The sequence below is a fragment of the Tetrao urogallus genome, assembly GCF_951394365.1.
Source record: "Tetrao urogallus genome assembly, chromosome: 1".
NCBI lineage: Eukaryota > Metazoa > Chordata > Aves > Galliformes > Phasianidae > Tetrao > Tetrao urogallus.
The window spans coordinates 181,833,086-181,860,829 of NC_136813.1; the positions used below are offsets into that span (position 1 = coordinate 181,833,086).

A 27,744-nucleotide genomic window follows, 5' to 3' on the forward strand; every position below is an offset into this window, starting at 1 on the left:
ATAAAAAGTGACTGAGATCAATAAGCAGTACTGCCAACTCCCTGCAATGCTCCTTATCTAATTCAGGTATTGGTGGAGAAATTGTTTCCAGACACCTCGGGATGCAGTTGTGAGCATAAGCCCAGACACCACACTGCAGGATGCAAGTGCTCAGTTATGGGCAGTACGTACTGAATTACAATCTTGGAGCATCATTTATTCTTTACAGTGCATTTCTGAACACGTTAAGTGTTAATTTTTGTTGGCTTAAGACGCTAGAAAGATTTAGCAGTAGTAAATTACTGGATGTTGGACTAGAAGCAAATGCTCTTAGTGTCCCAAAATTGCAGCAGGTATGATTTTGCAGGTAGTAATAACCAGCTTCAGTACTATCATGTTCAAAGATCAGAGACAGGCTGCATTCAGGTGCACACAACCAGGATGTGCTGAGGTTTGACAACCATGCAGGTGAACACTGTATCAGATAAAAATAACAGAGATGGGGTTGCATAAGTTGTTTGGATGCTCTGCTCAGTAACATAAGGATTTTTTCAATGTATTCAGAAGTTTTGAGATTCCTCACGCTACTCCTCGCTAGCCATCAGCTGACTGCTCCCTTCATGTCTTGCAGCAAATGTTGGCTTTATGACAGACCAGTGTCCTGTTCCTATGGGAATGAACTGGGGGCATGAGGGAAAGGGAGCGCAGCTGGGAGACAGAGAGATGGGTCATGGAGATGTGAGGAAGGAGAGCAGCAGGAGGTGCGTGGAGGAGAACGAAGCACGTGTCCTCATGCATGGGTTTTCCTCCCATGTTTCTCAAGCAGTGGGAAGGGAGAAAGGTGTCTGCCTAGGGGTCTTCGTTCTGCACGATGCAGTGGGGCAGCCTGGAGCGGGAAGGCAAGAGGGCAGGAAGAAGGCAATGAGCACTGAGAGGGGAAGATGTGGTAAAGGAGGTGTTCATCTTAAAGACCCTGGGAGGCTCCACCTTCTTGTTAGTGCACCTCTGCTGTAGGCAGCACTTCATGTGATTTTTCTCTTTTTCTTTTCCTTTTCCTTTTCCTTTTCCTTTTCCTTTTCCTTTTCCTTTTCCTTTTCCTTTTCCTTTTCCTTTTTCTCTTTCTCTTTCTCTTTTGCTTCTGTTTTTCTTTTTCTTTTTCTTTTTCCTTTTTCCTTTTTCTTATTTTCAGCAGTAGTGTATCTCCAGGTACTTACACCACATTCTAAAACATATGGCAGAGCACTTGCCCATATGGGTTGGAAGAGTGATGAGCATTCGGCAGATCAAGCTCAGAACAATCAAAAGTTGAGTTTTTCATTCCAAACAGGAAAACATGGCAATCATCTCACATTGTCTAGACTTTCCTCTCCGTGTCATCTTTACATATTATGCAGCTATTACATTCGTTTCCTTTAGCTTCCTTTCTGCCAAGATCCATCTGCAGCTTGGAATCAGTGAAGATAGCTTTTCATATTCATGATGTTAGTCACAGCGAGCATATTTTGAGTGCTTCTGATGCTCCCATCCGCTTTTGTTACAGTAAATTAATCCTGTTCTGCTGGGGTGATGGAAACGGATTGGGTTTGTGTTTATTATTATTTATCTATGCAGATACTGTAAATGAAATAAAAAAAAAAAATCTCGTTTCTCTTAGAAGATAAATTATCAGACAGATACAATAGACAAAACTCATTATTTCAGCTGTGAAAATGTATTAATTAAAGGTCTGCGCCACAACAAAAATAGGAAGACAAACTTATTGCAGAGTGATTTTCATTCAGAACTAGTGGAACTGCAGCTCGCAGCTAGCTAGATGTGGGGGTTAATGTTCTCCTTCCCAGACTGCTGCTGCTGATGGGATTTGAAATGATTTTTGACAACTCCAAGTAACCCTGCGCCGATGAGCAGACTGCCGTCAGTGGGCGAGGGAGGGGGCTTGGCTATTGCTGGAACCCTCTCGCATGTGGGAGGGCTGAAGGTGAACTTCAATCAAAGCCTCAAAGTCCTGGAGCTTCCTCTGTTGAAGAGAATGTACCTTTATGATTTCACTGCCTTTGGGTCTGTGCAGCAATTTACCAGGAAGCCAAAATCTTTGGTGCAGACAGGGGCTTGGTGGGTGCCCAAGTTTGAAGGAGCAACGGGGTGCTGCACCCTGTCCCCAAATTTCCTGCGTATATCCCATTGGTGCTCTGGAAAATGGGGAAGTGGTCCGATTTTGCTTGTACAGTGGGTACATCTCTGCTGTTTGACTAGTTGCCTTTTTTCTAGTTAGAATAAAATTTCTGTCTGACATGAGATCAGGAGTGCTTTGCACTCAATCGTTTTTCCCCACTTACAAAATGATTGCGTTCTGTCTTTTTGCCGAAATACACATATATGCATGTATCAATTTTGTGCTTTTAACCCCAGCCTGACACCCCTGTAGCACAGAAAAATAGGCAAATTGCAGCACCAGGGCCTCGAAAGCTCTGGCTGGTGAGTGACCAAGGCACGGCTCCGGCAGGATCCCATGAGCAGGCGCTGGGTGCTGGGCTCCAGGAGCTGGGCGCTGAGCGCTCTGCCCCGTCCTGCCTGCAGGTGGGGACTGAAAGCTGCGTTTTGAAGGCACAGCTCTGCTGAAGTGCTGCAGTTTGTCGTCACCTCTGCGAGAAATTGGCTTAAATGTATGTACCTGCATGCAGCTATAGACCTATGTGTGCGTTTAGGATGCTTTGTGTTATATATAAAGTAGGAAATAGTACATAAAACCGTGGCTAAACTGTCCTTGGTGCTATCCAAGCTGAGTGACAAGCAGCAGGAAAACAGGCTGGCAGCTCTGCTTCTGGTTCTCTGTGTTCACAGTGATACAGGCTGGACTTTGGGAACAATTTCTTCTCAGAAAGAATGGTGAGGCACTGGCACAGGCTGCCCAGGGTGGTGGTGGAGTCACCATCTGTGGAAGTGTTAAAGAAATGTGTGGACTGGCACTGACGAACATGGTTTAGAGGACAAGCTGGGGATGGTTTGATGGACACGGTGATCTTAGAGGTCTTTTCCATCTGGAATGACTCTGTGATTCTGTGATAGGGCTGCAGAGTGGCCAGGCTGTGATTGGTATGGGGACAGGGACCACTGCTGCATCACCTCCATGAGCCCAAAACCACAGATTTATGTTTGATTTCAACTGAGCCAGTTTTATTCTTTATTTTTTTATTTCATAGGGAATTTGCTCTGATTTATATGATTTTGAGCTTTATAAAACTTATTCTTGTAAAGATACAATCAAAATATTTTTGCCCCTCTAGAATTTTCCTAAACATGGAGAGACAAGCTAACCCCTAGTTTACTTCCCTGAAATGAGCATGCTTTGTAAGAAATCACTAAGAAATCACTAAGCTGAGGAAAATCAAGACTACTTCAGGTGGCTTGCACCCTGCTGGGAAGAGACCATAGAGCACGATGCACGTCTGTGAGCACTGCTGCCATCAGCTCTTCTCCTACCGGGTAGCAGCATTATGGAACAGCCCTGCTGGTCACAGCTCGCCCCACACATGGGTGTGAACCTGGGTGGTGATCTTGTGATGTTCCCCGAAGCCTCTTCCCCCCTTCCCATCTCCATGGTGTCTCTGTGTGTCCAACCAGAACCACTGAAGCCCCCACCCATGCTGGGCTTTACAAGCCTTTCCGTCTTTTGTTAAATATTGAAACCTCTTCTGTCCCTTGGTTAGGTTTTACAGGCTCCTGAGGGAGTGAATTTCCAAAGCCTTTTTTGTCAAAAAGCTCAATCTTCCAGCCCCAGCCATCTCCCCAGCTTGTAGGCTCGCTCCTCCAGCTGTTGCAGCCTTTGATCGTCAGATTCCGTTATGCCACCTGATTGAAGGCATTCAGAACTCAAGGTGAGAGCAGACGGAAATTTACATCTGAAGTGATTTATTAACCTTCTGTAGTTTAAGGTCATGCTAGTTACAGAATATTGTTAGTCCTTAATGTCTGTCTCTCTTTGTGCCATCCGGTAATAGACAACTGGCATTAGTTTAATTCAAAGGTGTCTCTTTTTTCTTCCACAGTGGAAATATCAGAAGGAAATAAAAACTGTTCCTCGCAAAAGTGATTATGAAAAAAATAACTCCTGAATTCCCATTCTCAAAAATCTGTATGCTACAAACACAGCCTGTTAATGTATCTCCTATGTAAGAAATTGAAAATTACCCTATTAGGCAGGAACTGAATGTCAGCCTGAAAGATATAAGTATGTCGTATCTGCAGACTTTGCTTGGTTGTGCTGTCACCTCCCTTTTTCTTGTGAGACAAAAAGTCCTGGATAGGTTAATTCCAGGATGGACATAATTCAGCTGCATTGCTCAGCATATCATGACCATACCCTTCTACCAATGCTGACGTGCTGTGCAGTGGGGTAAGTTCTAATCGCTTTGTCTCTTTATCATACCTTAAGCATCCTTTAGAATACTCAGGATGTTACACAGTACCTTGGCATTCAGGCATGATGTAGATGGCACTCACTAAGCTCTCACTTTGTTGCTTTTATGAGGGTTGTCTTTTAATTCCTTGAGAACCGAATGATCATTTCACATACACAGCTGAAAAAATTGGTTAGCCAAGTATTAAAATGCATTATAATGTCAAATGTCTATTTTCATGATAGAAAGTCAAAAATTACTCCAATGTGAGAGATCTTTAGGCCCATAGAGGTCTTATGGCAAAGGTCTGGATGAGCAAGGCACTTTGTGTGGTTTATGGATGTGTTTGTCTGAATGTTCATGTGTGTATGTGTGCACACGTTTCCCATTTGGACAGCAAAATTCTTCTTCATTTTCTCCTCCTCATCAATCATAACACACATATAATGATGCAGAAAGGCTTTCTGCTTCTGCCTCAGTCCTTGATGGAAGAACAGAGTACCCAGACATGGATTTCCTCTACAGTCCAGGAGGACATACTCCTACTTCCTTGACAGACTCAGGCTGAGATTTTTAAAGTATCCCAAATTCTTTTAAAACAACAACAGAAATCCATAAAGGCAATTCAGGGAGAAAAAAAAAGTGGACCAAATAATCACCAAAATCACTCAAAAAGAAAGAAATCTGCTAAGCATGTTAAAGTTGAAGTCATGGACTATGTGCCAGGGAGAGATGTGCTAATGTGGCACTGAGTGGCGTGGCAACATGGGCATGGTGGTGATGGTTCAGTGATTGGACTAGGTGATCTTCAAGGATTTTTCCAACCTCAATGATTCTCTGATTCTGTGGCATGTTGCAGGCACAACACTTGGAAGAAAGGAGCTGTGATGATCTGTGCAAGGATTACACTGTGAGGGAAACTGTTCACCCCCTGCTAGAAAGAGACATTTTTCTCTGACAGCTTGTGTCAAACTCTGAACTGCTGTCACTTTGCACCCGAACACACATCTAGTGGAAAGCAGTGCTGTCTCAATGGGAGGAGGAGGACAGAAGTTCTGTGAAAAGAATGCGAACTTCAGAAAGTCTTGAAGTTATCAGCATACTGCTTTTGCAAGCATGTAAGCAATCACTTGCTAACTAGATGCATTGGGAAATATTTGTTCTTACAAACCTGTGGCACCCAGAGTTGCTTACTTTTTTTCTAACTTTCCAAGTATCTTCTTTAAAGGATGAGGGAACAGGAGCAGCAGTGGCTGTGAGAGCAGCTTTGGTTTCAGCAGGTCCTGATCCTCACAGAGCCCAACCCCCTTTGCCCTCTTTTGGGCTGTCCCTGGTCGGCAGAGCTGCAGCTCAGCTGCTATAGGGCTGCAGCCCTGCATCAGCTAAGGGCATTGGGATGGAGGTGTTGCAGATGAACCTTTCACTTCATCTCCTTCATGCACCCTGATCCTATAGATGCTCTCAAGAAATGCTTGAATCTGAAGACATTTGGGATCATTTCAGTAGGGATGAGTCTGTTCTGGGTTCAAAAATTGAGAAGTTTGGTGTGACTCTGAACACTCTATCCAGTCAGTGGAAGGAAACTAATGCTTCTGGAGAACGATTAATCTCACATTAAAAGCATCATATTAATCTCTTTCCAAAGGGGCCTGTTGTTGTCCTCTGAGTATAAAAAGCTTGTTGGTGCCAGTGCAGAGATCTAAACTTGGATGAGTTGAATCCTGCTCTGTATTTGTATCCTGCCAGAATCTGGAACAGGGACAGAACCTGTGACACCAACTTTCATCTTCCTAACTATGGAGCTGCAGAATATTCTCAGTCTCACTTGTTCTGCGCTGTATAAATATTTTCAGGGAGCGAGGACTTGCCTTGAATCTTGAATAGCTTATTGTTTTGTATGAGCGTTGCAGTATCACCTGGTCATGAAGGAAAGCTGGAGCAGAAAACACATGCCTGTGCAATGCGTTGCTCTTACCATCCAGTGACAGTAGAAGACAACCCTTCAGAAATGACTGCTGCAATGGCAAGAGTGTGGCAAACGACAAACCAAAAAACAGCTTGCTTTTTCTGCCTGAGGTGATGAGGAACTGCTGCATGTACACAACAGAATTCTTATCCAAAAGGGGATGGCATTGTAGCAGTTCCTTTCTCCCTATGCTTCCTTTTATCTTGTTCTTGCAGAGCCCATGACTGCCTTTTGTACCCTCTTGCTGCCTTCTTTGTGCTGCCATCCAATGCAGAATATTTCATGTTATGTTTTTTGCTGTGCCCTAAAATGTGTGCTTGCTAGCTTCTGAAGTTGCATTCCCTTTGGGACCACTAATTGGTATGCTGTGCTCTGTGTTTGTGACCTTGGGACTTGGTGTCATCCTATTCCTGCAATGCATCCTTGGGGCAGCTCCTCTGCCATCATCCTATATTTGTGCTCTCAGGAACCTCTGCTATTTAGTACAGCATAGCTGGTTTCTGATTCCCAGTATTGATTGAGGCTATGTGTCCTTTGATCTCCTGACAGTGACTCACCATGCAATAGTTAGCTGCCATTCTGGCAGACATAGGAATACTCAAAAAAAAAGTTTCGAAGTGGAAAACTAATTAAAAAGATAGTGCATAATGAACAGAGAGAGTAGAGATTACAGACCTTGGTTGAGAAGCTTTATTCTGGTGAAGTTAACCTCAGTTGGTGTTAGGTGACCAGATATCAGCCTGGAGGGTGACATTTGTTCTCCAGCAAAGACTCACATTTTGAGCGGTATTTTTTAAATATAACTACTTCTTTTTCCATTGTAATTTTGTAAGTGTATCTAGTATTAATTTTCTTCAGTGTCTCTGGATGCCATTCATTGGGTTTCTTAGGCTAAAGGTCAGTCTATGCAACTATGCTGCTATGATTTGAGTTCTTATGCCTTGGTGATTTTTTCCTTCAGTTTTATTCTGCGTTTTCATGCCTTGATTCCATTAGATATCATAAAATATCTGGTAGTACCCTAAGATTACATATATACAAAGTAATTTGGAGTAATTTCTTAAAATGGTTTGATATTAGCTAATTATGAGTGTTCTATGACAATATACAGTATTTATGATACTGTATATCATAAGAGGACATAAGAGGACATAAGAGTTCCTTAAGAGGACATCTCCTCTTAAGGAACTGTGGCTTCTGTTATACTGGTGAATCACTTTTCTACCGAAAGACCTTAGAAAATACACTGTTTGCATTTTCTACTAATGCTTCCTGCTAAAGCTGAGAAGATCACCGCTGGATTATAGAGTCAATTTTCTCTTTCCTGTAAGTAATTCTGCATATAGACTTGAAGATCTTCAGCAGAACCATGCCAATGTATATCCCATAGCCTAGAATGGAAATGAAGAGTTCAAGTTTATCAGCTCCCATCACGTCTGTGTCCCATAAAAACTAGCATGAATTGACATTTTGACATACAAAGACTCTGCAAGAGGAAGTGCTAAGAAATGCCATTAAAATGAGTGGAGTAAGAGAAGCCATTAAAACTAGTGGATCTTTTAACACTGTGTATTTCACATGCTATAACTGCCTTTTTGCTTCTTTATCTGTTACTTCAATGCAACCTTTTACACAAAGGTGTGTTAGTTCCTTGCAGTACCTCAGGCTACTCTGGCTGAGGTTCCTGCACTCAGTAGTTTGATGTGAGCATAATTGCGGCTGCCACACGGCAACAACTTTTACTGCTCTGCTTTGCCTTGTAGGGCCCATTTATTCCATCTGAGCCTGCTGTGCTTCCACAGCTAGTCCTGGATAAAAGATTCCAAATACTCTTCTACCTTAGCCATGTCACAGGATGGCAATGGATGGCAATGCAAACTTGACTGGCGAAAATCAGCATCTTCCTCTCCAGGGTAAGCAGTGACTCCTCAGCCAGCCTGCTGCTGGGCTGATGGTGGCAGGGCTCTGTGCTGCTCTGCATACTATTACTGGTCCTACTGGTGTCAGGAAAATGTCTGAAGTGAAGGGGGGAGAACCAAGGAGGTTTACATTGTGGTGCTCATCATTTGTTCCTTTGGACTTTGGAAGCTCCATGAACAAGGGGAGTGGATGGGTTCTGCAGAGCAGAGCATGGACACTTGAGTCAGAAGCTGTAAGCATGGATCTCTAGTGGAATTCAGAACCAACACACTTGTCACTTTGTCACCTCCAGGTACTCCTATTGCTGGGGTACTTGCTGGCATTTTGCAGTAGCAAATGGAGCTCATGGATGCTAGAGCTTATGAGTAGGGATGAAATAAGTTTTCTGTAATTTGTAAAACATTTTAACAAGCAGTCTTAAAAATGCTACTAAATCCTCTGAATTTCTTCCAATACCACTTAGTCTGGGAAGGAGCTGCTAATCAAAGAACATAGTGAACCTATAAAATTGTGAAGCAGATTTGTAATTGTTGACTTCAGGAGATCAAAGGTGTAGAGGAGATCAGTTCAGGCTGCATTTGCCTTTCTATGCCAGCATAAGAGAAGTTCAATATATAGAGAGCAGGATGAGTGAAGAGAGAAGAGTACTGGACAGAGGCTGATGGAGGAGATTGCCTATGGGGAATTGAGCTGTTGATGCTCTATCAGCAGAGCCTAGTGCAGGCTCTTTCAATTGTGTTAAGCATGAAAGACTGTAGCATCTCAGCTGGATGCTGTGCAGGAAGGCTCTCCATGCTTCTCAAGATAGTGGGGATGCTGCATGCTGTTGGAGGTGTCCTGAAACAGCTTTGTGATCTGCTGCTGCTGGCATGGTGGTACTCACGCCATGGCTTTGCCAGATACCACCCCAAAACCCATCACAGCATCGTAGAATCATTAAGATTGGAAAAGACCTATATGATTATCTAATCCAACCACCAACCCATCACCACATTGACCCCCGCCCTTCAGTGCCACATTTACATGTTTCTTGAACACCTCCAGGGACTGTGACTCCACCACTTCCCTGGTCAGCCTCACCACTATTTCTGAGAAGAAATTGTTCCTACTATCCAACCAACACCTAACATCCACCTGCATTTTTCCTAATATCCATCCAAAAACAGGGATGCAGAAAGCAGGAGCAGTTTAGAAGACATGCTTGCATTCCTCTTACATGGAATGATTTCAAAGAGTAATCAGTCAGTATTGTTCATGGTGTGTGGAGCTTTAGGAGGTATTCTGAAATATTTTATACTAACCCTGCAGTGCTCCACATCGCCTGCTGGGCTTATTTTTCAAAAATTTCTGGTGTGAGTGAAGTGCTAATTGGAATATATGTTTCATACACGGAGAGCTTTGTGGAGTGTGCAGGGAGAGGTTTGATTTTCCTGCTGAATTAAATACCTAAAGAGCTACCTGAGTGTGGCTCTTTGTAGTCTCTGATTTAGAGACAGGGTGAACAATTTTCTGGTTTATGGACCACAATTTTTAAAATACTTTAGTTAAAGCTCTTGGCATAGCTTTTAATCACTCTGGGGAAGTACAAACACCAAAATTCATTAATATCATACATATGTATGAAGAGAAACTTTGGCGCTGTGCATGAACCCACCAGTGTGAGAGGGAAGTATTTGGATTCTTTGGGTTTCATGTGGTTTTGCACAACTTTTGAGCAAATAGCAATCCAGAAATCAAAAACTGTATTTCTTAGTAGATTGTTAGAAAAGCATTATAAAAATTCAGATGGCTTCAGTGACAGCAATGGCCCAGATTTACCAGGAGAAGAGAGACTGATGATTGCCTGTGTCTCATTCCTGCAGTCTCCTGGTGCAGGTCTCTCACAGTACTGCTGGCTTTGCTGTCCCATTTTATCTTTACCTCCTACTGTCTCCACATCTGCAGCACCTCTGTACAAGAAATAGGCTTATCCCTTGGCAGCATGCAGTAATCCTTGAGGAAAAGGAGTAGGAAGAAGTATTACAGGGATGGCCTTTTGTTGGTCTGGGATGTTCCTGCATGGATGGGTGCAATTGCTGCTTCCATGCAGAAATGTCACAGCAGTGCCAGCCTGCCGATGGGGCAGCTCAGCACATCTGTAACATGTCACATTTTATTTGATTTTAGTTTTAATTAATTTTCATTTTAATTCAAGCTTAAAAGCTTGAAGTAGCTGAAAATTGAGCAGGTCAGCCAGTGGCCACATCACAGAAAGAACATTCATCCCTTGTCTTTTTCCTCCCATCTGGTTTGCCTGTTTTTTTTTTTTTTTTTTTTTTTTTTTTTCCAGTTTAAATATCTCCCACCTTTAAAATGTTTACAACAGTTCATCTGTGGAAAATGGACAGCTTCCTGCACCAGTCTACCTTCCTGTGTAAGTTACATTCTTACACACACATATATGTATATGTATGACTCTATTCCCTGTTCATTGCAGGGGATTTGGACTAGATGACCTTTAGGGGTTCTTTCCAACTCATGATTCTATCATTCTATGATTTTTTTTTTTTTTTTTTGAGAGGGAAAACCACCCATGTCAGACAGCACATGTGGCGAGTTCCTGAGCAGGAGGGCAAGATGGGCTCCAGGCCCTGTGTGTGATTGAGGGTGGGTCTGTTTTGCTCCAGCTTTCCCCCACGTGTTTAGAATTGATATATTTGTACCTTGTGAGCAAAACCTTCTTTACTGATTAACCAAACCGGTAGAATGACTTACTGCCACAGTGGCACTAAAAGCAGGGAAGGACAGAGCATCATTTTTAGACTGGTTACAATTCAGCAGTATCGCTTTTGTTACTATGTCTTGATGACACATTAAAAACAACCCACACTCTTGAAGCTTAGGGACCAGCGATGGGGACAGTGTGAGATCACATCATTACTGCTAGAAACACCAAGACAAATACTCTGGGACCCCGAAGGGCAGGCTGAGAGCATGTTTGCTGGTTGCAGGATGGTGAAGGTCTCTGCAGAGCCAGGCTATGGACGGGTGGGCAGTGGGAAGACTGACGGGCAGGCCTGGGTGTTGAGCAGGGCCAGAACAGGCCTTGGGGCATGGCTGAGGTCTGAGGCTGCTCCTTTCTGAAGCACAGCTGCTGCTGTCCAGATGGAGGTTCTCCTTTGGGAGGAATGGCTAATTAAAAGAGCTCTCTGTTTCCATGACAGCTGTGAAGGTAAAGGTGATGTTTGGCTCTGATGTGACAGATGGAGAAACAGCTTTGGGAGCCTCTGAGTCTAATAGACATGGAGCCCCACGCGGACGATCTCTTCGAGCCCTCTCTCAGTGATGAGAGCAGGCAGCCTGCCCCGCCTGCATAGCCCTTTCAGCAACAATTACAGAAAATATCCTAGGAGTCAAGGGGATGAAAGAGGGAAAGGAGTCTTTTGGGAACTTACAGAAGTAAATCCCCAATGAAATCAGTCATCCCCGGGCAATGCCAAAGCTTTTTCTATCTTTCAGCTCCATAGCAGTGCACCAAGAGACTTCCCCCCTTCATATAAAAGCTCCACAAAACATGTGGAAGGTGATGTCCTCCTTAGCTGAGCTGTGTTCTTCTGCAATGTCTTAATCAGTAGCTACTGCTGGTTTCTAATAACAAAGGCAGGTGATTTGGGTTGGCCTTCAGTACAAGGTGTCGGGCATGTCTAAATGTTTATATGACACACAGGAGTATGTCAATGAATTGGCCAACATGAATGATGTAGCAGAGGTGTGGAACTTCTGAGATAGAGAAAGCAGAGATTGGGTGAGCAGTAAATGGTCAGATGGTGAGAGAGGGCAAGACAAAGTTCTGAAGGATTACAAGAAAGCAGAATGGAAGAATCAGTCCACTAAAAGGCGACAGAACTGATTGCAAAGGTATGATTAAGAAAAAATTGGTGAGGAGCTGTGGAGGAGAGATTCAGGACAGATTTGGTGGCACCAAGGACAACTGGGATGTAGAAGGCTAAGTTAGGATTACAATACTCGGTAGAGGTGGTGGACATCAGGCTGAAGCTCTTTGATGCAGATCAGGCATTCCTGGCAATAGTGGTGGGCTGCTCTTTAGATGGGAGTTGAAAAATACTGGGGGGGAAATGGTGCTTGAACTTCTGCATCAATTCCTAGTGGCACTGGTGCTGAAGTGTTAGCAGCCTTAGCACTGAAGACATGGGGAAAGTAGGCATGTGGGCTGTGGCCCACAAATGTCCCTCCTGTCTAGGGGACGATAATGTAGTGAAACGAGTGCAGCCTGAGCTCTGCTGTACCTAAATGATGAGAACTGTCAGTCCTGCAGATTTCTATAGGGAAAGACGGCATCTTTGGCAAGGCTGAATGGGAGTTATTCATTATTTAATTTTTTTTTTTCTGACTTCTTAATGAAATTTTTGGGCAAAGATGGTACAGCTTGCCTTGTGTCTAGGAAATGGCTCCTGACAGACCAAGATGCCATTGGAATGACCACTTTAGTCTTACTGCATTCCCCCATGCCACCTTTATTTGTTTCATGTAACATGCAGTGAAGATACTCCTGGAACACAGGCTTTTCCACATGCTCTGCTGTTCAACCTCAAGTGTGGGCCTTGTCCAAAGCTCATATGTGCTTGGATACTGCAATAAAAACTAATAAAACATTACTGGCTTATCAGAGGTGGCTGATAGGGGTGAAAAAGTTCAATTTTGAATAACAGGAAACAAAGTTCTACTTTCCTCCCTAGACCTGGGGAAAGACAACCAAAATTAGAAATTGGGCTTAGAGGAAATGGTTAGGAGCCACTGCTGATATTTGTTCTGTAAAAGATCCATATGGATTAGTGGGCAATGCTGGTGGTAGGTGGATAGTTGGACTAGATGACCTTACGTGTCTTTTCCAGTCTCAACGATACTATGATTCAGTATTTTTTATCTTGAGAGAAGTGCAGCACTCAGAAGAAAGCATCCTGTGTGATTCCTGTGTTATTTCACACATAAAAAGGGGCCATAGGAATGACAATACAGTACAAACACTATGTCACCATGCTGTGTTGCTTACAGGAGATGGGCAGAAGCATGTAGGGGTGAGCCTACACTGCATCAGAGGTTTCTCTGTGGTGCTGCTGGGGCTGAGTCAGGCCCATGCTCACAGTTCAGGCTATGCAAATGGAGCTATTTAAAGAGCAACAACTGTTTTTGGAGCATTAAAGACACTTCAAATTTGTTACGTGTTTATTGGAATGAAAAATTATGTTATTAGTTCAGCTGGTTGATTTTCTTTATGTGGAACATCAATCTTCTGAAAAATGCAGCTCTGCTGAAACAGGCTTAGTGGATGAAGGCAAATTGTTACTTTTTAAACATAATTTCTAAGGAAAAAAGAAATGCATATATTTTTTATATGTCACATTTGTGTGGAAAAAAAAGCAGTACTTTTCCAGACAGCCCAACTTACAGTGCCTATAGTCTGTAAGGGCAATTTATTTTGCCTAACTGAAGGTAAGGAGCATGTTTCTGCTCTGCTCAGTGGGAGATGGATTGGGCTCCAGAATGGACTGCCTGGTCACAGTTCTTTTGACATTCTTATGATGCTTCTATAAAGTAAACTGGAAATCAAATTATCCCCCTTTACCCAGCCTGTGAACAAATCTTTTTTGTTTACAGGTTCTAACTAGCACTTAGAGCCACAAAATTCCTTTTGCTTGTATTATATATGCCCAGGATGTGTCTCTGTGACGCTGGGGTTCTGACCGCCCTGTTCCCATGTTTCCTGGGACTGGAAGGAAAATTCGAGTTCATGCCTCTCGATCCAGGCAGACATTCCCTGCACCTGTATATCCTCCTGCACCTCACCGTGCCCACACAGAATTGGTTTGGTTGTCTGTGTAATTCATTAATTGTTCCCCTCTCTGGAGTAAGAAATCAAAATGGAGATTTCTCATTTCTATCACGCAGTAGTTCGTTAATTCTACTCATCTACTTGCAAATGATGTTTCTCTGTGTAACGCCAAAGCGTGTCACTCAAAATTAACACAGACTATGTACAATTGAAAAAAAAAAAAAAAGAAAAGATTTTTTGGATATATATTTTATTTGACAGTGGTTTAGAATATCATACAGTAAACAAGATTTCTGTAAAAGTTAATTTATCCATAGTGGTGCGTTTCATAAAAATAGTTGCTCACTTACAGCCTTTCTGTGACTATTAATACATGGAATTATATTTATAGAGATAGAGCTGTACAGGGTAAATTCACAGCTAACACTACACAGAAATATTATTTGGAATGGGGTTTAGATGATGTGCTGTCTTCACAGGTTATCGATTACAGCCGCATAAAGCAATTACTGCACAAGGAGTAGCTGTGAACTGTGCAAATTAGAGTTTATGCAAGCATAATCTCCACTATTTTTTCAGATTTCATTGTTTGCTTTCTTTATACATAAAAATAAGATACTGGGACATGCATCTACACTACAGAAGCATTGTCCAAAATCAGATTCAATAAATTAATGGCAAATTATATTGGAATTATATTGGATTCTAGTTCAGGGGATAAAGATTTGTTGTTTTTTTTCTGTTTTTTTTTTTTTTTTTCTTCTTTTTTTCATTAAATAATGGTTTTATAAACAGCTACGTGGACTTGTGCTTTTTCAGAAATTATACATGGAATTTCTTTTTCCAAAAAAAAAAAAAAAAAAAAAAAAGAAAGAAAGAAAACAAAAGAAAAAAAAAAAAAGAAAATAATTATTTGAAAGCTGCAAAATCCTTTACTTGAGGCTTTTCAAATAATGGGACAGGAAGAAACATGCCTATAGATCTCTCAGTCCAGTGCAATGTTTGAGACATACAGCCATGTGCTGATTTCTTGGAACAAAGCCAATCTTAATCTAATGTTTCAGCAGAGCATGTGAGGAAGTAAGACTGCTTGAGAACAAACTTTTTGAGTTTTTGACTACGTGATTGTTTTTTTAATTACCAATATATTATTGCCCAGGATTTCTTTATTTCATTTTAATTTTGACAGACAAATAAGCATATGCACACTTATACGTACACACACCAAGAACCAAGATAGTGACTGACTGACTGAACTTAGACTTATCTCCTGTGAAGGCAGACTGGAATGTTTACCTGGCACTTAAGGCTTGAAATTCAGAACAGACAAGCAAGAAAGACTAAAATAAAAAGAAAAAAAATGGAGGTAGGGAAGAAATGATAAAATGTAAACCATTTTTAAAATGGAAATATATCGAATTTACAGATTGAGGGCACCAAAAAGTGTATTTCTGTCAATTACTGTTACGTGCCTCAAAGACACCTGCTCTGCCAAAGCGAGGGAATGGAAGGTGAGAGCATCCTAACGAAATGGGGGTAGGTATGAAACATAGCACTGTTGATGAGTGAAACTATCATTTTCTGCAGGAGGGAAAGGCCTTTCCTTAAGGAAACTGCAGCTTTTTCTCTGTAGCAATCTTCCTTTCATTGCAAGGGCCTTGGGGATACTGGAGTTTTGAGCCTGGCCAACTGGCTTGTGTGCTACTCTGCAGGAATTGGGGAACCTGTAGTAAATTGCTTTGGAGAATTATTTGCAAATACAACTCCACCCTAACTCCTTTCCAATGTACAGAAACATGGTTGGTTCACAAAAATGGCAGTAGAAATGGTATCACAGAAACTAATCCACTAGATTCCCAACTCCTCCTGTAGCGTCCAGTGAACTGTGCTACAGGGTGTCACGTGGACTATCCCAAAGTGGTGACAGTAGAGACATGTCATGGGCGTACAGTTCCAAATGCTTCAAAGAAACCCTTTAACCCCTGTCTAGATATGTCAAGAACAATTTATTTACAACATTTTAGCTCCGTGAAAAGATTCTCTCTCAGTTTCAGCTTGCTCCGTGCAGTTTTATTTAAGGCGATGTTCCAGTTTGCGATTGCTCTAACTTGTTCCAGTTTCTTGATATAAAGTTTGAATGAAATCCAAGTCCTTCATGCAGTGGAAAAATATGCTAAAGCTACACTGCACTATCCTTCTCTGTTGTACTGTCCTTCATTTGTTTTGGTTTCTTCCATAGCTGCCAAAGTCCCTAAAATGGAACTGGGACTTTAGGGTCAATTTCAAATCTCCGTGTTGACTATATGCTTTTGAACTTATTAGATACTGTGCACATTGTCATGGAATTACACACTAATGTTTTCATCCCTCAATGCTTTGTGTATATGTGTGATAGTTAAAATAAATTAAAATAAATCAACGTGAGACAACAACTAAGAAGAATGTTCTGCGTCAATTTGAGACAGTTAGAGGGCAACAGTCCCGTGCTTATCTGCTCATGGCAGAAGTACCAGACTTCAGGACGCCAGGTAGCTTATCTGAGCCGGGGATTTTCCACGGCCCTGGGGAGACCGTTGCCTTCCGAACTGTAGTATTGGTGCTGCGAGTGCTAATGGGGTGGAGATGTCCCTTCCTGGGGAACTCGCTGGGTTTCCCATCAGGATCCCTCTGGCTGTGATCCATATCGCTTCCAGGCGAGCTGCAGCGATTGCCACTGTATGTCTTGGTAGCACCTGCATCAAGCTTGGCATGGTCAGGTGCTGCAGCTGACTTCTTCTCACTGGTATTTGTGGATCTGTGATCTTCTCTTTTGCTAAGAGATCCTCCCCTCTTGCTTTCCGGCTTCTTCAGCCTCCCAAACTGTTCATCACTGCTTCCAGCACACACGTGCTCTCTCGTGCCAGCCTCCATCATAACGCTGTGTCCCACCGCTCTGCTTTCCGAGGTGAGCTTGCCACCATCTGTCACCTTACTTTTGCCTTCCAAATATCCTTTCCAGGAAGGCTCGTCGTGCTTTGACCTGTCTGCCTTTTTAGGACTTGCTGACCTTTCTCTTTGCTCTCCTAACCTTTTCTTTTTGTGGCCGTTCACCGAAAGCTCCTTTGGTTTCCTTCCATCGTGTTCCCTCTTGATATCCCATGTTGGTTCTGGGCTTATCTGGTGAGAAGGGTCAGAGGGTGGGGCTATGTGTGATGAGGATAATGGTGAGATTATGTCGTCGAGGGACAGAGCTACTTCCGGCAGACCTGGGGAGGCGGCAGCGGGAGCGCTCCAGGAGCTTGGCTCGTCTGTGGTGGCAACAGAGAGAAGGCATCAGGGTGTGCTCAGCACATCATGCACATCGCACATACAGCAACATCAGCACCCGAATCACGCTTGAGAATCAGACTCAGCCTTTTAGGGGAAGTGAAACTCCCAGTGGGGTCAATGGGAGGGAATTCTTTACTTAGGGGGCACAGCTGAGGCCCTGGCACAGCTGCCCGGAGAGCTGTGGGTGCCCATCCCTGGAGATGCTCAAGCTTGGGTGGGATGGGGCCCTGGGCAGCCTGAACTGGTGGGCCTGGAACTGGGAGTGGCTTTAACATCTGTTCCAACCCAAGCCATCCTATGGTTCTATGAAAATAATTCAGTCCCACTCTCCCCCAAATAAATACAGAGCCCAGGAGAAAGTAAGAACCACGGGGCTGGTGCTGCACATGCTGGAAACTTCTGTCTTTTTTTATATAGGTTCTGCTTTTCTCTGCCTACGTTAAATTACTCTTAAAATAATAACGACACGCTCATGAAATCAAATTGCCTCTTTTGTAGCCATATAATGTATTTCTTAGCTGGGCAATATCAGTGCTGTCTCTGAGGACAAATGAGGAGGACTTTCTGCCATCTATAAACATGTCCCCACAAGCATATAATAATTGACAAGAATTTGTAGCTCAGATAAGGTCATCATTGAATTCTGTCTCATTTTTTTTTCTAAATAGATATAATATTGCGCTGTTTATGGCACCACAATTCTTGCAGGGTACTTACAAAGCTCCACCCTTATATCACAGCATCAGCTGCTAAGGCTCTTTCTTGGCTGTGTGTTTTGGATGTCTCCTGGTTACTTAGCCTCAACACAGTATGGTTGGATTGTGCAGATTCTGTTTAATTTAGCTAAATAGACATGTCCTTTGCTGAATCATGATGGTTTTCTTAATTCACTAGTACAAAACACAATATTCTGAGACAGCCAAATGCTTTCTTTTGCATATCTGATCCTCATTTCTTTTGATTAACGTTCAGGCAGACAATGAATCTGTCATGACTAATGACAGCACAGCTCTTATTCTTACCCATCTACACCGAGGTTAGAGAAATCACTGAACTTGGCTAATGTCATTCTCTATTTACAGAATGTCTCAGGGATCCATGGAAACGAGGTAGAACCTGTGGCAAGAGCTGCATATTTCATGGGGGAGAAAACATAACCTTCTAGCTGGAAAACAAGCCTGGTCTTCTGCGGGTCTGGACTAGCATCCCTCAGTAATACCAAATGCCCTTAAAAGCTACATTTGCTTTTCGCAGTGCTGTGACTGCTTTCAAATTATCATGAAGATGCACATCATCTTGAAAAATGGAGCGGGATTTACTGCCCAGTCTGGGACCTGCAGCTCGTTTGACTGAGACAGCACATTTAAGTTAATAGCTTGATTGAGTGATTGCTGTGTTGTGGATAAAAATAGGAGAGACAATAGTGAGGTGGGTGACGTAAGGGGAGGGAGCAGCGCGGTTAGCTGAGGAGCTGTTTATTTTCCCAGATGGTGTTTGTCATATGCTTTTGCATAATGAGCATATGTGTGGAGAGCATTAGCATTTGAGAGGGGAGAAAGTACAAGTTCTGTGTAAGACAAATAAACTTTGAGCTTAGAATCTAAATGGACTGAGGGTCCCAACTGATTTTTTTTTTTTTTCAAATCACACTTCCTTACCCTCCAGTTAAGGCTGAGTAATGTACCATCTGCTCCCTGCTTGGCACTCGAGGAGGAAAAATAAATGGGAGGATCAGGCATGTAGAGTTATCAGCTCTTAGGCGCTTGTCTACAAAAGGCATTTGCTTCTGTGGGCTTGTTCTCAAATTCTGTAATTCTGCAGGCCACGGTGGTGAGGGAGAAGCAGACCCCACCCAGGCTTTCCTTAAATCCAAAATCCAGGAGATTCTGCTTTGGACAGCCCTAAAAACCAGTGCTCCTTCAGGGGATCCCAGTCCCTCTGCCTGATCTCTTTACGTCTAGAGTGGGACCAGGCAGTGCAGCGCGAATCTGTGCATCAGCAAGGTGTCTGAGCCAGCGCTGAACACCACCTCGGGTCTTCACAAATTAATCAATTTGCAGCAGCATGAAGCTCGGTACAAGCTAATTTATGCTGATCCCTGCAGATTACATTAGCCTGAGTTAACCCCTGCAGAGAGAGGTGGATACACAGGGGCCCCACAGCACTGCACACTACTCAGGGTGGTTTTCATCGGTTAAATCATCAGTACGTGATCGGTAAGAATGAAGAATGGAAACAACCTCCACTTAGTTTCTGCCTCTTATGGCACAGTTGCACACCACTGCACACCTTCATGGGGCAGAGGTGGAGATCGTTTTGATTTAATTACAGTCTTTCTTTCCTAGTTGTTGTGAGATGTTGCTTCTCACTGAGAGGTAGCGAAGGCCAGTGGGCCATAATAAGATCTTGAGTGAGACCCAGAGAGCAGCTGAAGCTATAGAAATAGCTGTTACTTTGGGAAACACCAGCTGCGCACCAGCAGAAGTGTCGAATGGCCTGGAGCAGGAAGGTGCTCTTGGAGAATGAGAGTGCTGCTGCACAAAATGTGCCCCTGTTCAAAGATCAGCTGTTCTTGTCCAAGTGCAAGGAGGACACCATGTGAAAAAACAGGGCTGCAAACACCGCTCGCTGCTCCTCTGGGGCAGAAAGGATAATGCTGTACTTGTTATTTATGGGAGCAGTCTGCTGTTTTATTCCCTGGAGATAGGGTAGTGATGGGAAATCCTGCCCTGGCTGATTAATGGGCAATTTTGAATTTTGAATTTTCAATTTTTTTTTTTTTTTAAAGAGGAATCACCAAATATCGCAGTGAGAAAATGTAGTGGGTGAGAACCAACTTCAGAGTGAATCAGCAGGGGCACATTTGTTACATGTAATAATATGCATATATATATATATCTGTAAGCTAGAACTTGCAGCATGATAGATATTATCAGATCTCTCCTTCTCCCCTAGAAAACACCAACAAAATTAAAACACAACCAACCAAGCAAGAAGTCTTGCAGCTATAGCTTGTGGAAGGACAATGCCAGGAGAGCCACTGGCTGCAGTGTGACATACGGAGCCTGACCTCCTCACAGGGCAGACATCTGTTTCCAGTAGCTGAAGGAAAAAGCTGCTGTGAAACAAAATTGCCATTCCTACTCTCTTGTGATATAGTACTTGTGTGTAAGAAGTTGAAGTGACTTTCTATAAGTTCCAAGCACAGCAAAAACCCAACATAAGTTGCTTTTCCTTCTAAATAAAAGGAAATTAGGTTGAAAGTCTTCTTCAGCTTTGATAGATGTCCATGACAGCCAGCATTTGTTGCAAGATTTCCCTGGCAGGTGAGGACAAAATTGATGAGAGGATATTGTAACCAACTTTTCTCTAATATTTGAAAATTATGGGGAAACACCAACATTACTAGTGTGGGGCAAAGCACAGTAATGTAAGTAATTTATAGTTCAAAATATAAACATTTTTAAGAGGTCTGTGCAAACCACAAAAGTTCATTTGGAAGTATTCAAGCAACGCTGAAATGGTTGCATTTCTATAACAAACATAAACACAAGAAAAATGTCAAATATTATTCTTTTAGCAACTTAATGAGCAATTTCCTTTTGCACGTATTCTAAGGTTATAGCTACATTTTGGAGATACTTATTAGTATGTCTGAAAAAGATAATGTTTTGTCCTAATTTTTAAGCTTTATATAAAATCTGCAGAGTTAAGTGCAAACATAACCTACATTTAGTGTCTGTTATCCCAAAGTATCTCAAAACATTTTGCAAGCATACTCAACCAGAGACAGAGCAATGATTTTACTCTTTTTTCCCCTCAAGGACAAAATGAAGACCGCGTATCTTTAATAGAGCTTGAAGTACTAATGCCCTAACAGCTTCCAAGCAGAAGTGAAGGATATTGAATTCATTTGAAACTACAGGAGAGATTTAGGGATGATGTAGTTTTAAATTTGTGCTTTTACTTTGTCACTCTGGGTATCATACTTACTGAGGGAGAAATGAATTTTCCAAGTTATACATCTCACTGAAGGCTAATAGATGCCTTCCCCCTTTCTCTGAAGGGAGAAAAGCTCCCTTGACCTACCAATTTAGACAAGATAAATGACCAGGGGGCAGCACTATCATCAGTCACAGTGACGGCATTTGATTTGGTGTAATTTAGTAGGTGTTTTCTGGGTGGTTTTTAGTTCCCATGAGTGACTGGCCTGCAGGTTGATGGCTCTTCTATGAGATGTGCAAGAATGACTCACCTGTGACCTGTTTCACATAACTCTCAGGCAAGGTTTCAATTACCAACTGAGTTAAGGGACACCGTAGACACACAATCTCCAGTGTGTAGGAGGACAAGAGAGAAAGGCAGCCATTTTGGAGGAAGAGGGACAAGGGGAAAGCATCAGGAACAGGAGGTTTCTGTTGTAAGGCTTTTTTATTTGAAGTAGAACTGACACATACGTGAGTAACTTGCTTTGCTGTGCCAGCTTATGTGTATTTAACGGACAAGGAATGAGGCTATCACTGACTTACTTGATCCTCTCCTAACTAACAACTAATCCTTTCTCTGGATTCAGATGACCTCTGGATCTCTGAACCACCAGCAAAAGAAGCCCATAGCCTTACTGCTAATTGAGAAGCATTGTGCCTGTCTTACTTTCTGAGCATTGCCAAGGTACCATGTCAGGAAAGAGCTCAGCCTACTGATGTGTTTAGTAAATTTCTGTAGTAGATTTCATTGCAGTTTGCCTGTCTAAGACTGCATCTAAATCTGGCCTTGCTCTTATCTGCTCGGCTGAGATCTCAGATCAAGAGAGATCACACTTTGGATTTGCCGCTAGGTTCTCCTTTTGCATCAAAATGTTTTAAATAATTGCTCAGCGGTTTATCAGCAATGTAGGATTTTTTACCAGATAAAATGAAGCGGAAGATAGAAATATTAATTTCTTTAATATTTAATAGAAATTTAAATAATAGAAATAACTTCTCACTTTATTAATTAAATACAGTAAGATCTCAATGCCGTATTATATTTCCAAAGTGTGAGAACAATATTTTAAAGCTTTGCATTCTTTCATTAGTACGAATTGCACATTTCCTGAAACGTCTAAGCAGCTGTTTTCACATCTTCCCGGAATTATTTTCCTAGGGAGTCAAAGAGTTTTTGATTACATACAAAATATGGTGCTTTTTTTTTTCTCCTTCTTTTTGTCTGAAATTATGTACTGCCAGAAGGTGGCAAACAGTTCTTAGAGATGCTGCTAATAACAAAAATGGGACAAATTGTCTCCTGGTGAGTATCCACTAATGCTGGCAGTATTATACTAGGAATGCATTTGGCTCTTTCTCATTACATCTTGACATGCTTGTGATGTTCCTGATTGCATTGGCCTCCTGCAGCTTTCCTTTAACGCTTTCTAAGGAGGGATATTTCAGAATATTTAAAGAATCTTTAATCTTTCATCCTGGAGCTTCCACAGCCCAGACACAGCGCATCCTTTGTCTCCTGAGATAACTGATTCCCCGAGGTGTGGATTGTTAGACAAGCTCTTGATGCCTTCTGTTCAGCTGCCATGGCACCGTATGCCATTCTCCTACCTGTCCTTTCCCCAAATGTCTGTGGCAATGGACAGTGCACCCTCCTTACTTCTGGCTATAAACTTCCACCTCTCATTAATTATTCAGTAGTGCTATACAAATATTTTCTCACAAATCACCCTTTGCTTGGCTTAAAATAGAAATCCACTTTTCTTCCACTGCTGTTATCCACATCCAAACCCCTCAATGCCAGCACATTCATAGGATCCTTTTACTATGACACAGTCCTTCCCTTGGCCAGGCTCCATGGCCACGTGCTTTCCTTAGCACTGCCCTCATGCCTTTTTAACAGTGTGCTGTGGGTGCCACAAGTTGATTCTGTGTACAATTAATTTGGCATATCAACTCTTTTCCTTTCCTACAAATACAGTTAATCAGTTTGATATTGTGAAGTCTTGTTTATGATGCACTGAAAAATAAACTGAAAAATAAGAAATACAATTTCTTACAGTCATGTACCATGTCCATCATCCTACTTGCTTGTTTGGGCTCAGTAATGTCCCTGTGACCGTGAAAGTTTACAGTGACTTTTACAAATGTGAAGAGAACTTTTCTGCTTTCTATTAATGTGCTATTTTGACTTTGCACGTTGTTTTTTACGAAGGTTGAGGATGGATGGGCAGAATAACTGGAATGATTCATATGAAGACATGAACAGTCACAGGAAAATGAACTGGCATCTCAGTCCCTGCTTATTTTATTTGTGAATTTTGTGCTGTGATTTTTTCAGAAAAGCAGGATGATTCGTTAGGAAAGACGATGGGAGAGACTGGTGTTAGAAGCATAAAACAATGCCAGCTCCAGTCTCTCTATGATCAAAGTCATCACCTGGTTGTTTTTTTTTTCAGCATTGGTCTCAAACTGGGATGGGGGCACTACTACTCATGGGAGTTACTGGTGGCATGGCTTTTGCACATGTCCACAAGAATTGAAGATCCACGACTATAAGCATAGGGTAAGTGAAGGATTTTTATCTCCTCTGTATCTTCAAAAATTTAGTATTACCTGCAGAAAATGTGTCACTGACCTATTCCAACACTGGTAAGCACAGCTCTGCTTCCTGCTTTGTTCTCTTCCCAGTGCAATTCTTACTCTGATGTCCTACTTCTTTTCATGTTACTAATTATTACCGATGAGCAATAACTCAGTTCCTTTGGGTTCATTATATCCATCTTTCATTTTATCCTTTATCTAGATGCCTCAAATATTTTTACAACAGTGATGGTTCATAGAGTCCTTGCAAGGGCCATCTGATGAAACTTCGAATGATCTCAGCTCAGGTAAAATTCACTTTCATCACCATTTCTGTACTGTGCATGGAGTTTTTATAGAAAAAGTGCTTTCATGTTTGAAAATCTAATTTAAGAATTACAGAAACACACTTCAAAAAGAGCAGATTGTTAGCTATGCTTAGGAGACCAAATCTGCAAAAGCTTGGGAGATGATGTTGGTTGTTTGGGAACTAAGAGAAAAGAGAGAAAGGAAAAGCTTAGACATGGCACAAAGAGGGCAAAACAGCACACTGCAGGGGAGAAAAAATTGACAAATTGCTTAGAAAAATGCCAAATGCTTTCTTGAATCAGGAAAGTCATCACATGCATTGATTTGTGTGTCAGTAACCTTTATAAAGTGCTATGGAAGAAAACAGGTACAAATTTTTATGTAACTTCTACTTTAAGAGTGGTTAACAAAGAAACATGAAGTGATTGATCTAGCTTGAGGAGTTCCTATTCTCACTCTATATTGTTTCAGATTCTACTCCATACCCAATGCATCCTCTGTAAATCTTGTTCCTAGTGTTAGCTGTTTAATTACAGCACTGTCTCAGCAGTTTTTACTGGCCTAATCACGCGAGATAATCATTTAACTGCCTCACAGAGTCAAAGAGAAGGTCTCTGAAGACCTCTGAGAATACATCTGCTCTTCAGCTGAACATGTACGTAACTGGTGCTGGGGAGCTCCTTCTGGGAAGCCCTTCTGGAAGCCAGAGATCAAAGCTGAGTGGATTGCCATGGTGGTTTATAATACCCATCGCTCCATATCAGGCCCTTTGTAGCAAGCACGAGTGACTGCAGGTAAGTGACCTGACAACTTTCAGGTTGATACAGGAAATAACTAAAGAATTCAGAAACACTCAGGGTGTGAGTGTCCCACAAAGCACACAGACAGGGTTGTCTCTGGAGCTTGGATGAGCCTGGGTGCTGTGTCTCACTTTATCATCCTGCTGTTGTTCAGCTCTTAAATATAAGGCACATCCATAAGCAATTCACTGTAATTCTGTTGTATGTATCTAAGCTCAGGATCATTTGTCTATCATCTCCAACAACATCAGTCAGAAGATAGAACAGGACTGAGGTGATTTTAATACTGTTCTTACAATAGCAAGTATAGAAAAAGGTAACTTTTCTTTGCAGAAAAAAATGACCTAAACTTACAGTGTAATGGAAAAGGAAAAAAAAAATAATGAAAGAAAGCCACGCTAGACAAATATATTTATATACTTATATATTATATTTCAGAACGGAAACAGGTTAGCTGATTTAGTAAATTAGCTTACTGTTATGCAGTACTAGTCTCCTGGCTATGAACCTTAAGGCCAGATGATTATGAGGGCATAGCTTATCGCTCATTCCAAGAGCATTTTTAGACAATTCAATAGATATGGATCTAATAGATATTCCTAGCCATTAAATATTTAAATAAACGATCATGATCACTAATCCAAGTGAATCTGGTAAATTTGACTTTTCTTTGAATGAAGTTAATGCATCTGTATAAATATTGCAGAATTAGTCACTAATACTGTGAAGAGCTGAAATGGAAAGCTGCAGTCTTCACAGTGCTTTTATCCTACGTGGATCACTGCTGTGTCAGCGTTAAGTCTATGGACAGCCTAAGTGCTAGTCTTGAGTGATGCTACTCCAACTACCCATTATAATTCACTCGGTTCTTCAAGTTGTTTGGTACACCTTTTGGAGTGCCAAACATCTCACATCTATCAGATCAGAGCAACTAAGTCAATTGAAACTCATCCCTTTTGGTAAAGAAGGTTTTTTATCTTCTGAGTACTTAGGCAGTAGAACAGAAGCTGCAGAAAACTCAGCAGTTTTCTTCCAGAACCACACTGGAGCTGGAAATTCTATCTGCATTAGAAGTTACTGTATAATTAGAAAAGATAATGACTTTTAAATTAGTTTTTATTAATAGCATTAAGCCACATTAAGTCATAAAAGGTGTTCATAAATATGTTAATAGAATGTGTGGTATTAATGAAAAACATTCTGTAAAGTCTGAATAATTTAAGAGCTAGATATTACACATTTAATTAAAATTAAATATTAAAATTATTAATTATTGCAGCTAAAATGGGTGTTGCCAGTAGGCATCACATTCTGTCTGGTCAATAAATAGCTGTCGTTATTAAATATACATAGATAATACATAAAATTTAGTTAATAAGTAAGGAATTCAGATCATTTTGACTGTTCATCAAATGCCCCTCAGAAAGCTGTTCCCAGCAGGTGATGTGTTGGCAGTTCTCACTTAAGATCACAGCAGGATCTTAAGCAAAACACAGAACTTGGCCTTATTTACAATGTTCATGCATAAATATTCCTATCCTGCTATTGTTAGAAGCTGTTGAATTAATTTAGTCTCTCTTCAGCTATCTCTTTTCAGACTCAAGGCCACTGGGCACGGAAGGGTCAGCCCTACGGACAGACGTGCTGTTGGGATTACTGTGACATCTGACATCTTTTGGACGCTGAGACAATTTTCTCTGAAAACTGTCTAATGAGATGGAAGTGAATGAATAAGTGAATGCAGTATTGTAATGTTCATCTCCTAATGAGCAAACACAAGGTACGTGTTGTCAGAATGAACTCAGATGTTTAAAATTCTGAACTGCATATGTGTTGCTGTAGCTAGAAAGATGTAATATTCTCCATGGTCACGTTTGCTAAACATGAGTTGGAGAGTGACAGCACATACTGTCAAATAATAATAAAAAAAGCATTTCATTTTCTGAATGATTTCTTCCAAGCAAGGAGTAACGATCTGTGAGAAGTCTGGCAGGGTCCACAAGCTCCCATAGCTTCTCCCTGCTGCGGGGCCACAAACACCAGCTGGGAGCTGCACCACAGGATGCTGGACCAACCGCAACCAATGGAAGAAGCTTCCATGGAAGAAGCTTGCCTTCTCTCCAGTGACTGGAATATTTTTTTATGTAATGCTCTATATGAGCATTTAGACACATCAAATTTTACATGCTGATGACTTAGAGCCAAAAGAGGCTCTAAGTTTAATTTAGATTTACGTATCATAGCACCAGGCCTCTGGCAAGGATTTCTCAATAAACCTTGACTGCTGGTTGTTGTATTTTATATAACTCCTTGTAGTTTCATAGCTGTGCTTGTGTCCCTAGAAGAGTTGACAGCTGTTTATGGAATCGTTTAAGCAGGCTAAAAACCTGAACCTCTTACACCTGGATAACCACAGATCACTTAAACTATCGCTTAAATGAGCTCAAAGTCATCGTATCCCAAGTTCAGCTGATATTTTTAGAGACGGAGACTATTGGGAGGTGCAAAGATAAAATGTTCTTGTGCATTTCAAGGCAGAGGTGGGCACACAACACTTCTGGCATCCCTCCAGTAGAGTAAGAAGTTTGACCACACAAATCAATGTTCACATCAAAATATGGATGAGAGGCTCTGCTCTTTTGAGTGAATACATGCCATTACAGAAAAT

The 27,744-nt window shown here is 41.7% G+C and overlaps 1 protein-coding gene across 3 annotated transcripts in view; it reads right to left on the reverse strand.

Moving 5' to 3' along the window:
* Window positions 1-16,579: 16,579 nt before the first annotated feature.
* The window catches only part of MAGI2 (membrane associated guanylate kinase, WW and PDZ domain containing 2), a gene marked incomplete at both ends in the record, with an annotated part of 716,521 nt that continues 705,356 nt past the window's right edge, over window positions 16,580-27,744 (reverse strand). For all 3 annotated transcript variants that reach the window (XM_079534500.1, XM_079534499.1, XM_079534498.1), the window contains one exon: window positions 16,580-17,379. In XM_079534500.1, the coding sequence (XP_079390626.1) occupies window positions 16,580-17,379 (800 nt within the window). The remainder of the gene's footprint in view (window positions 17,380-27,744) is intronic.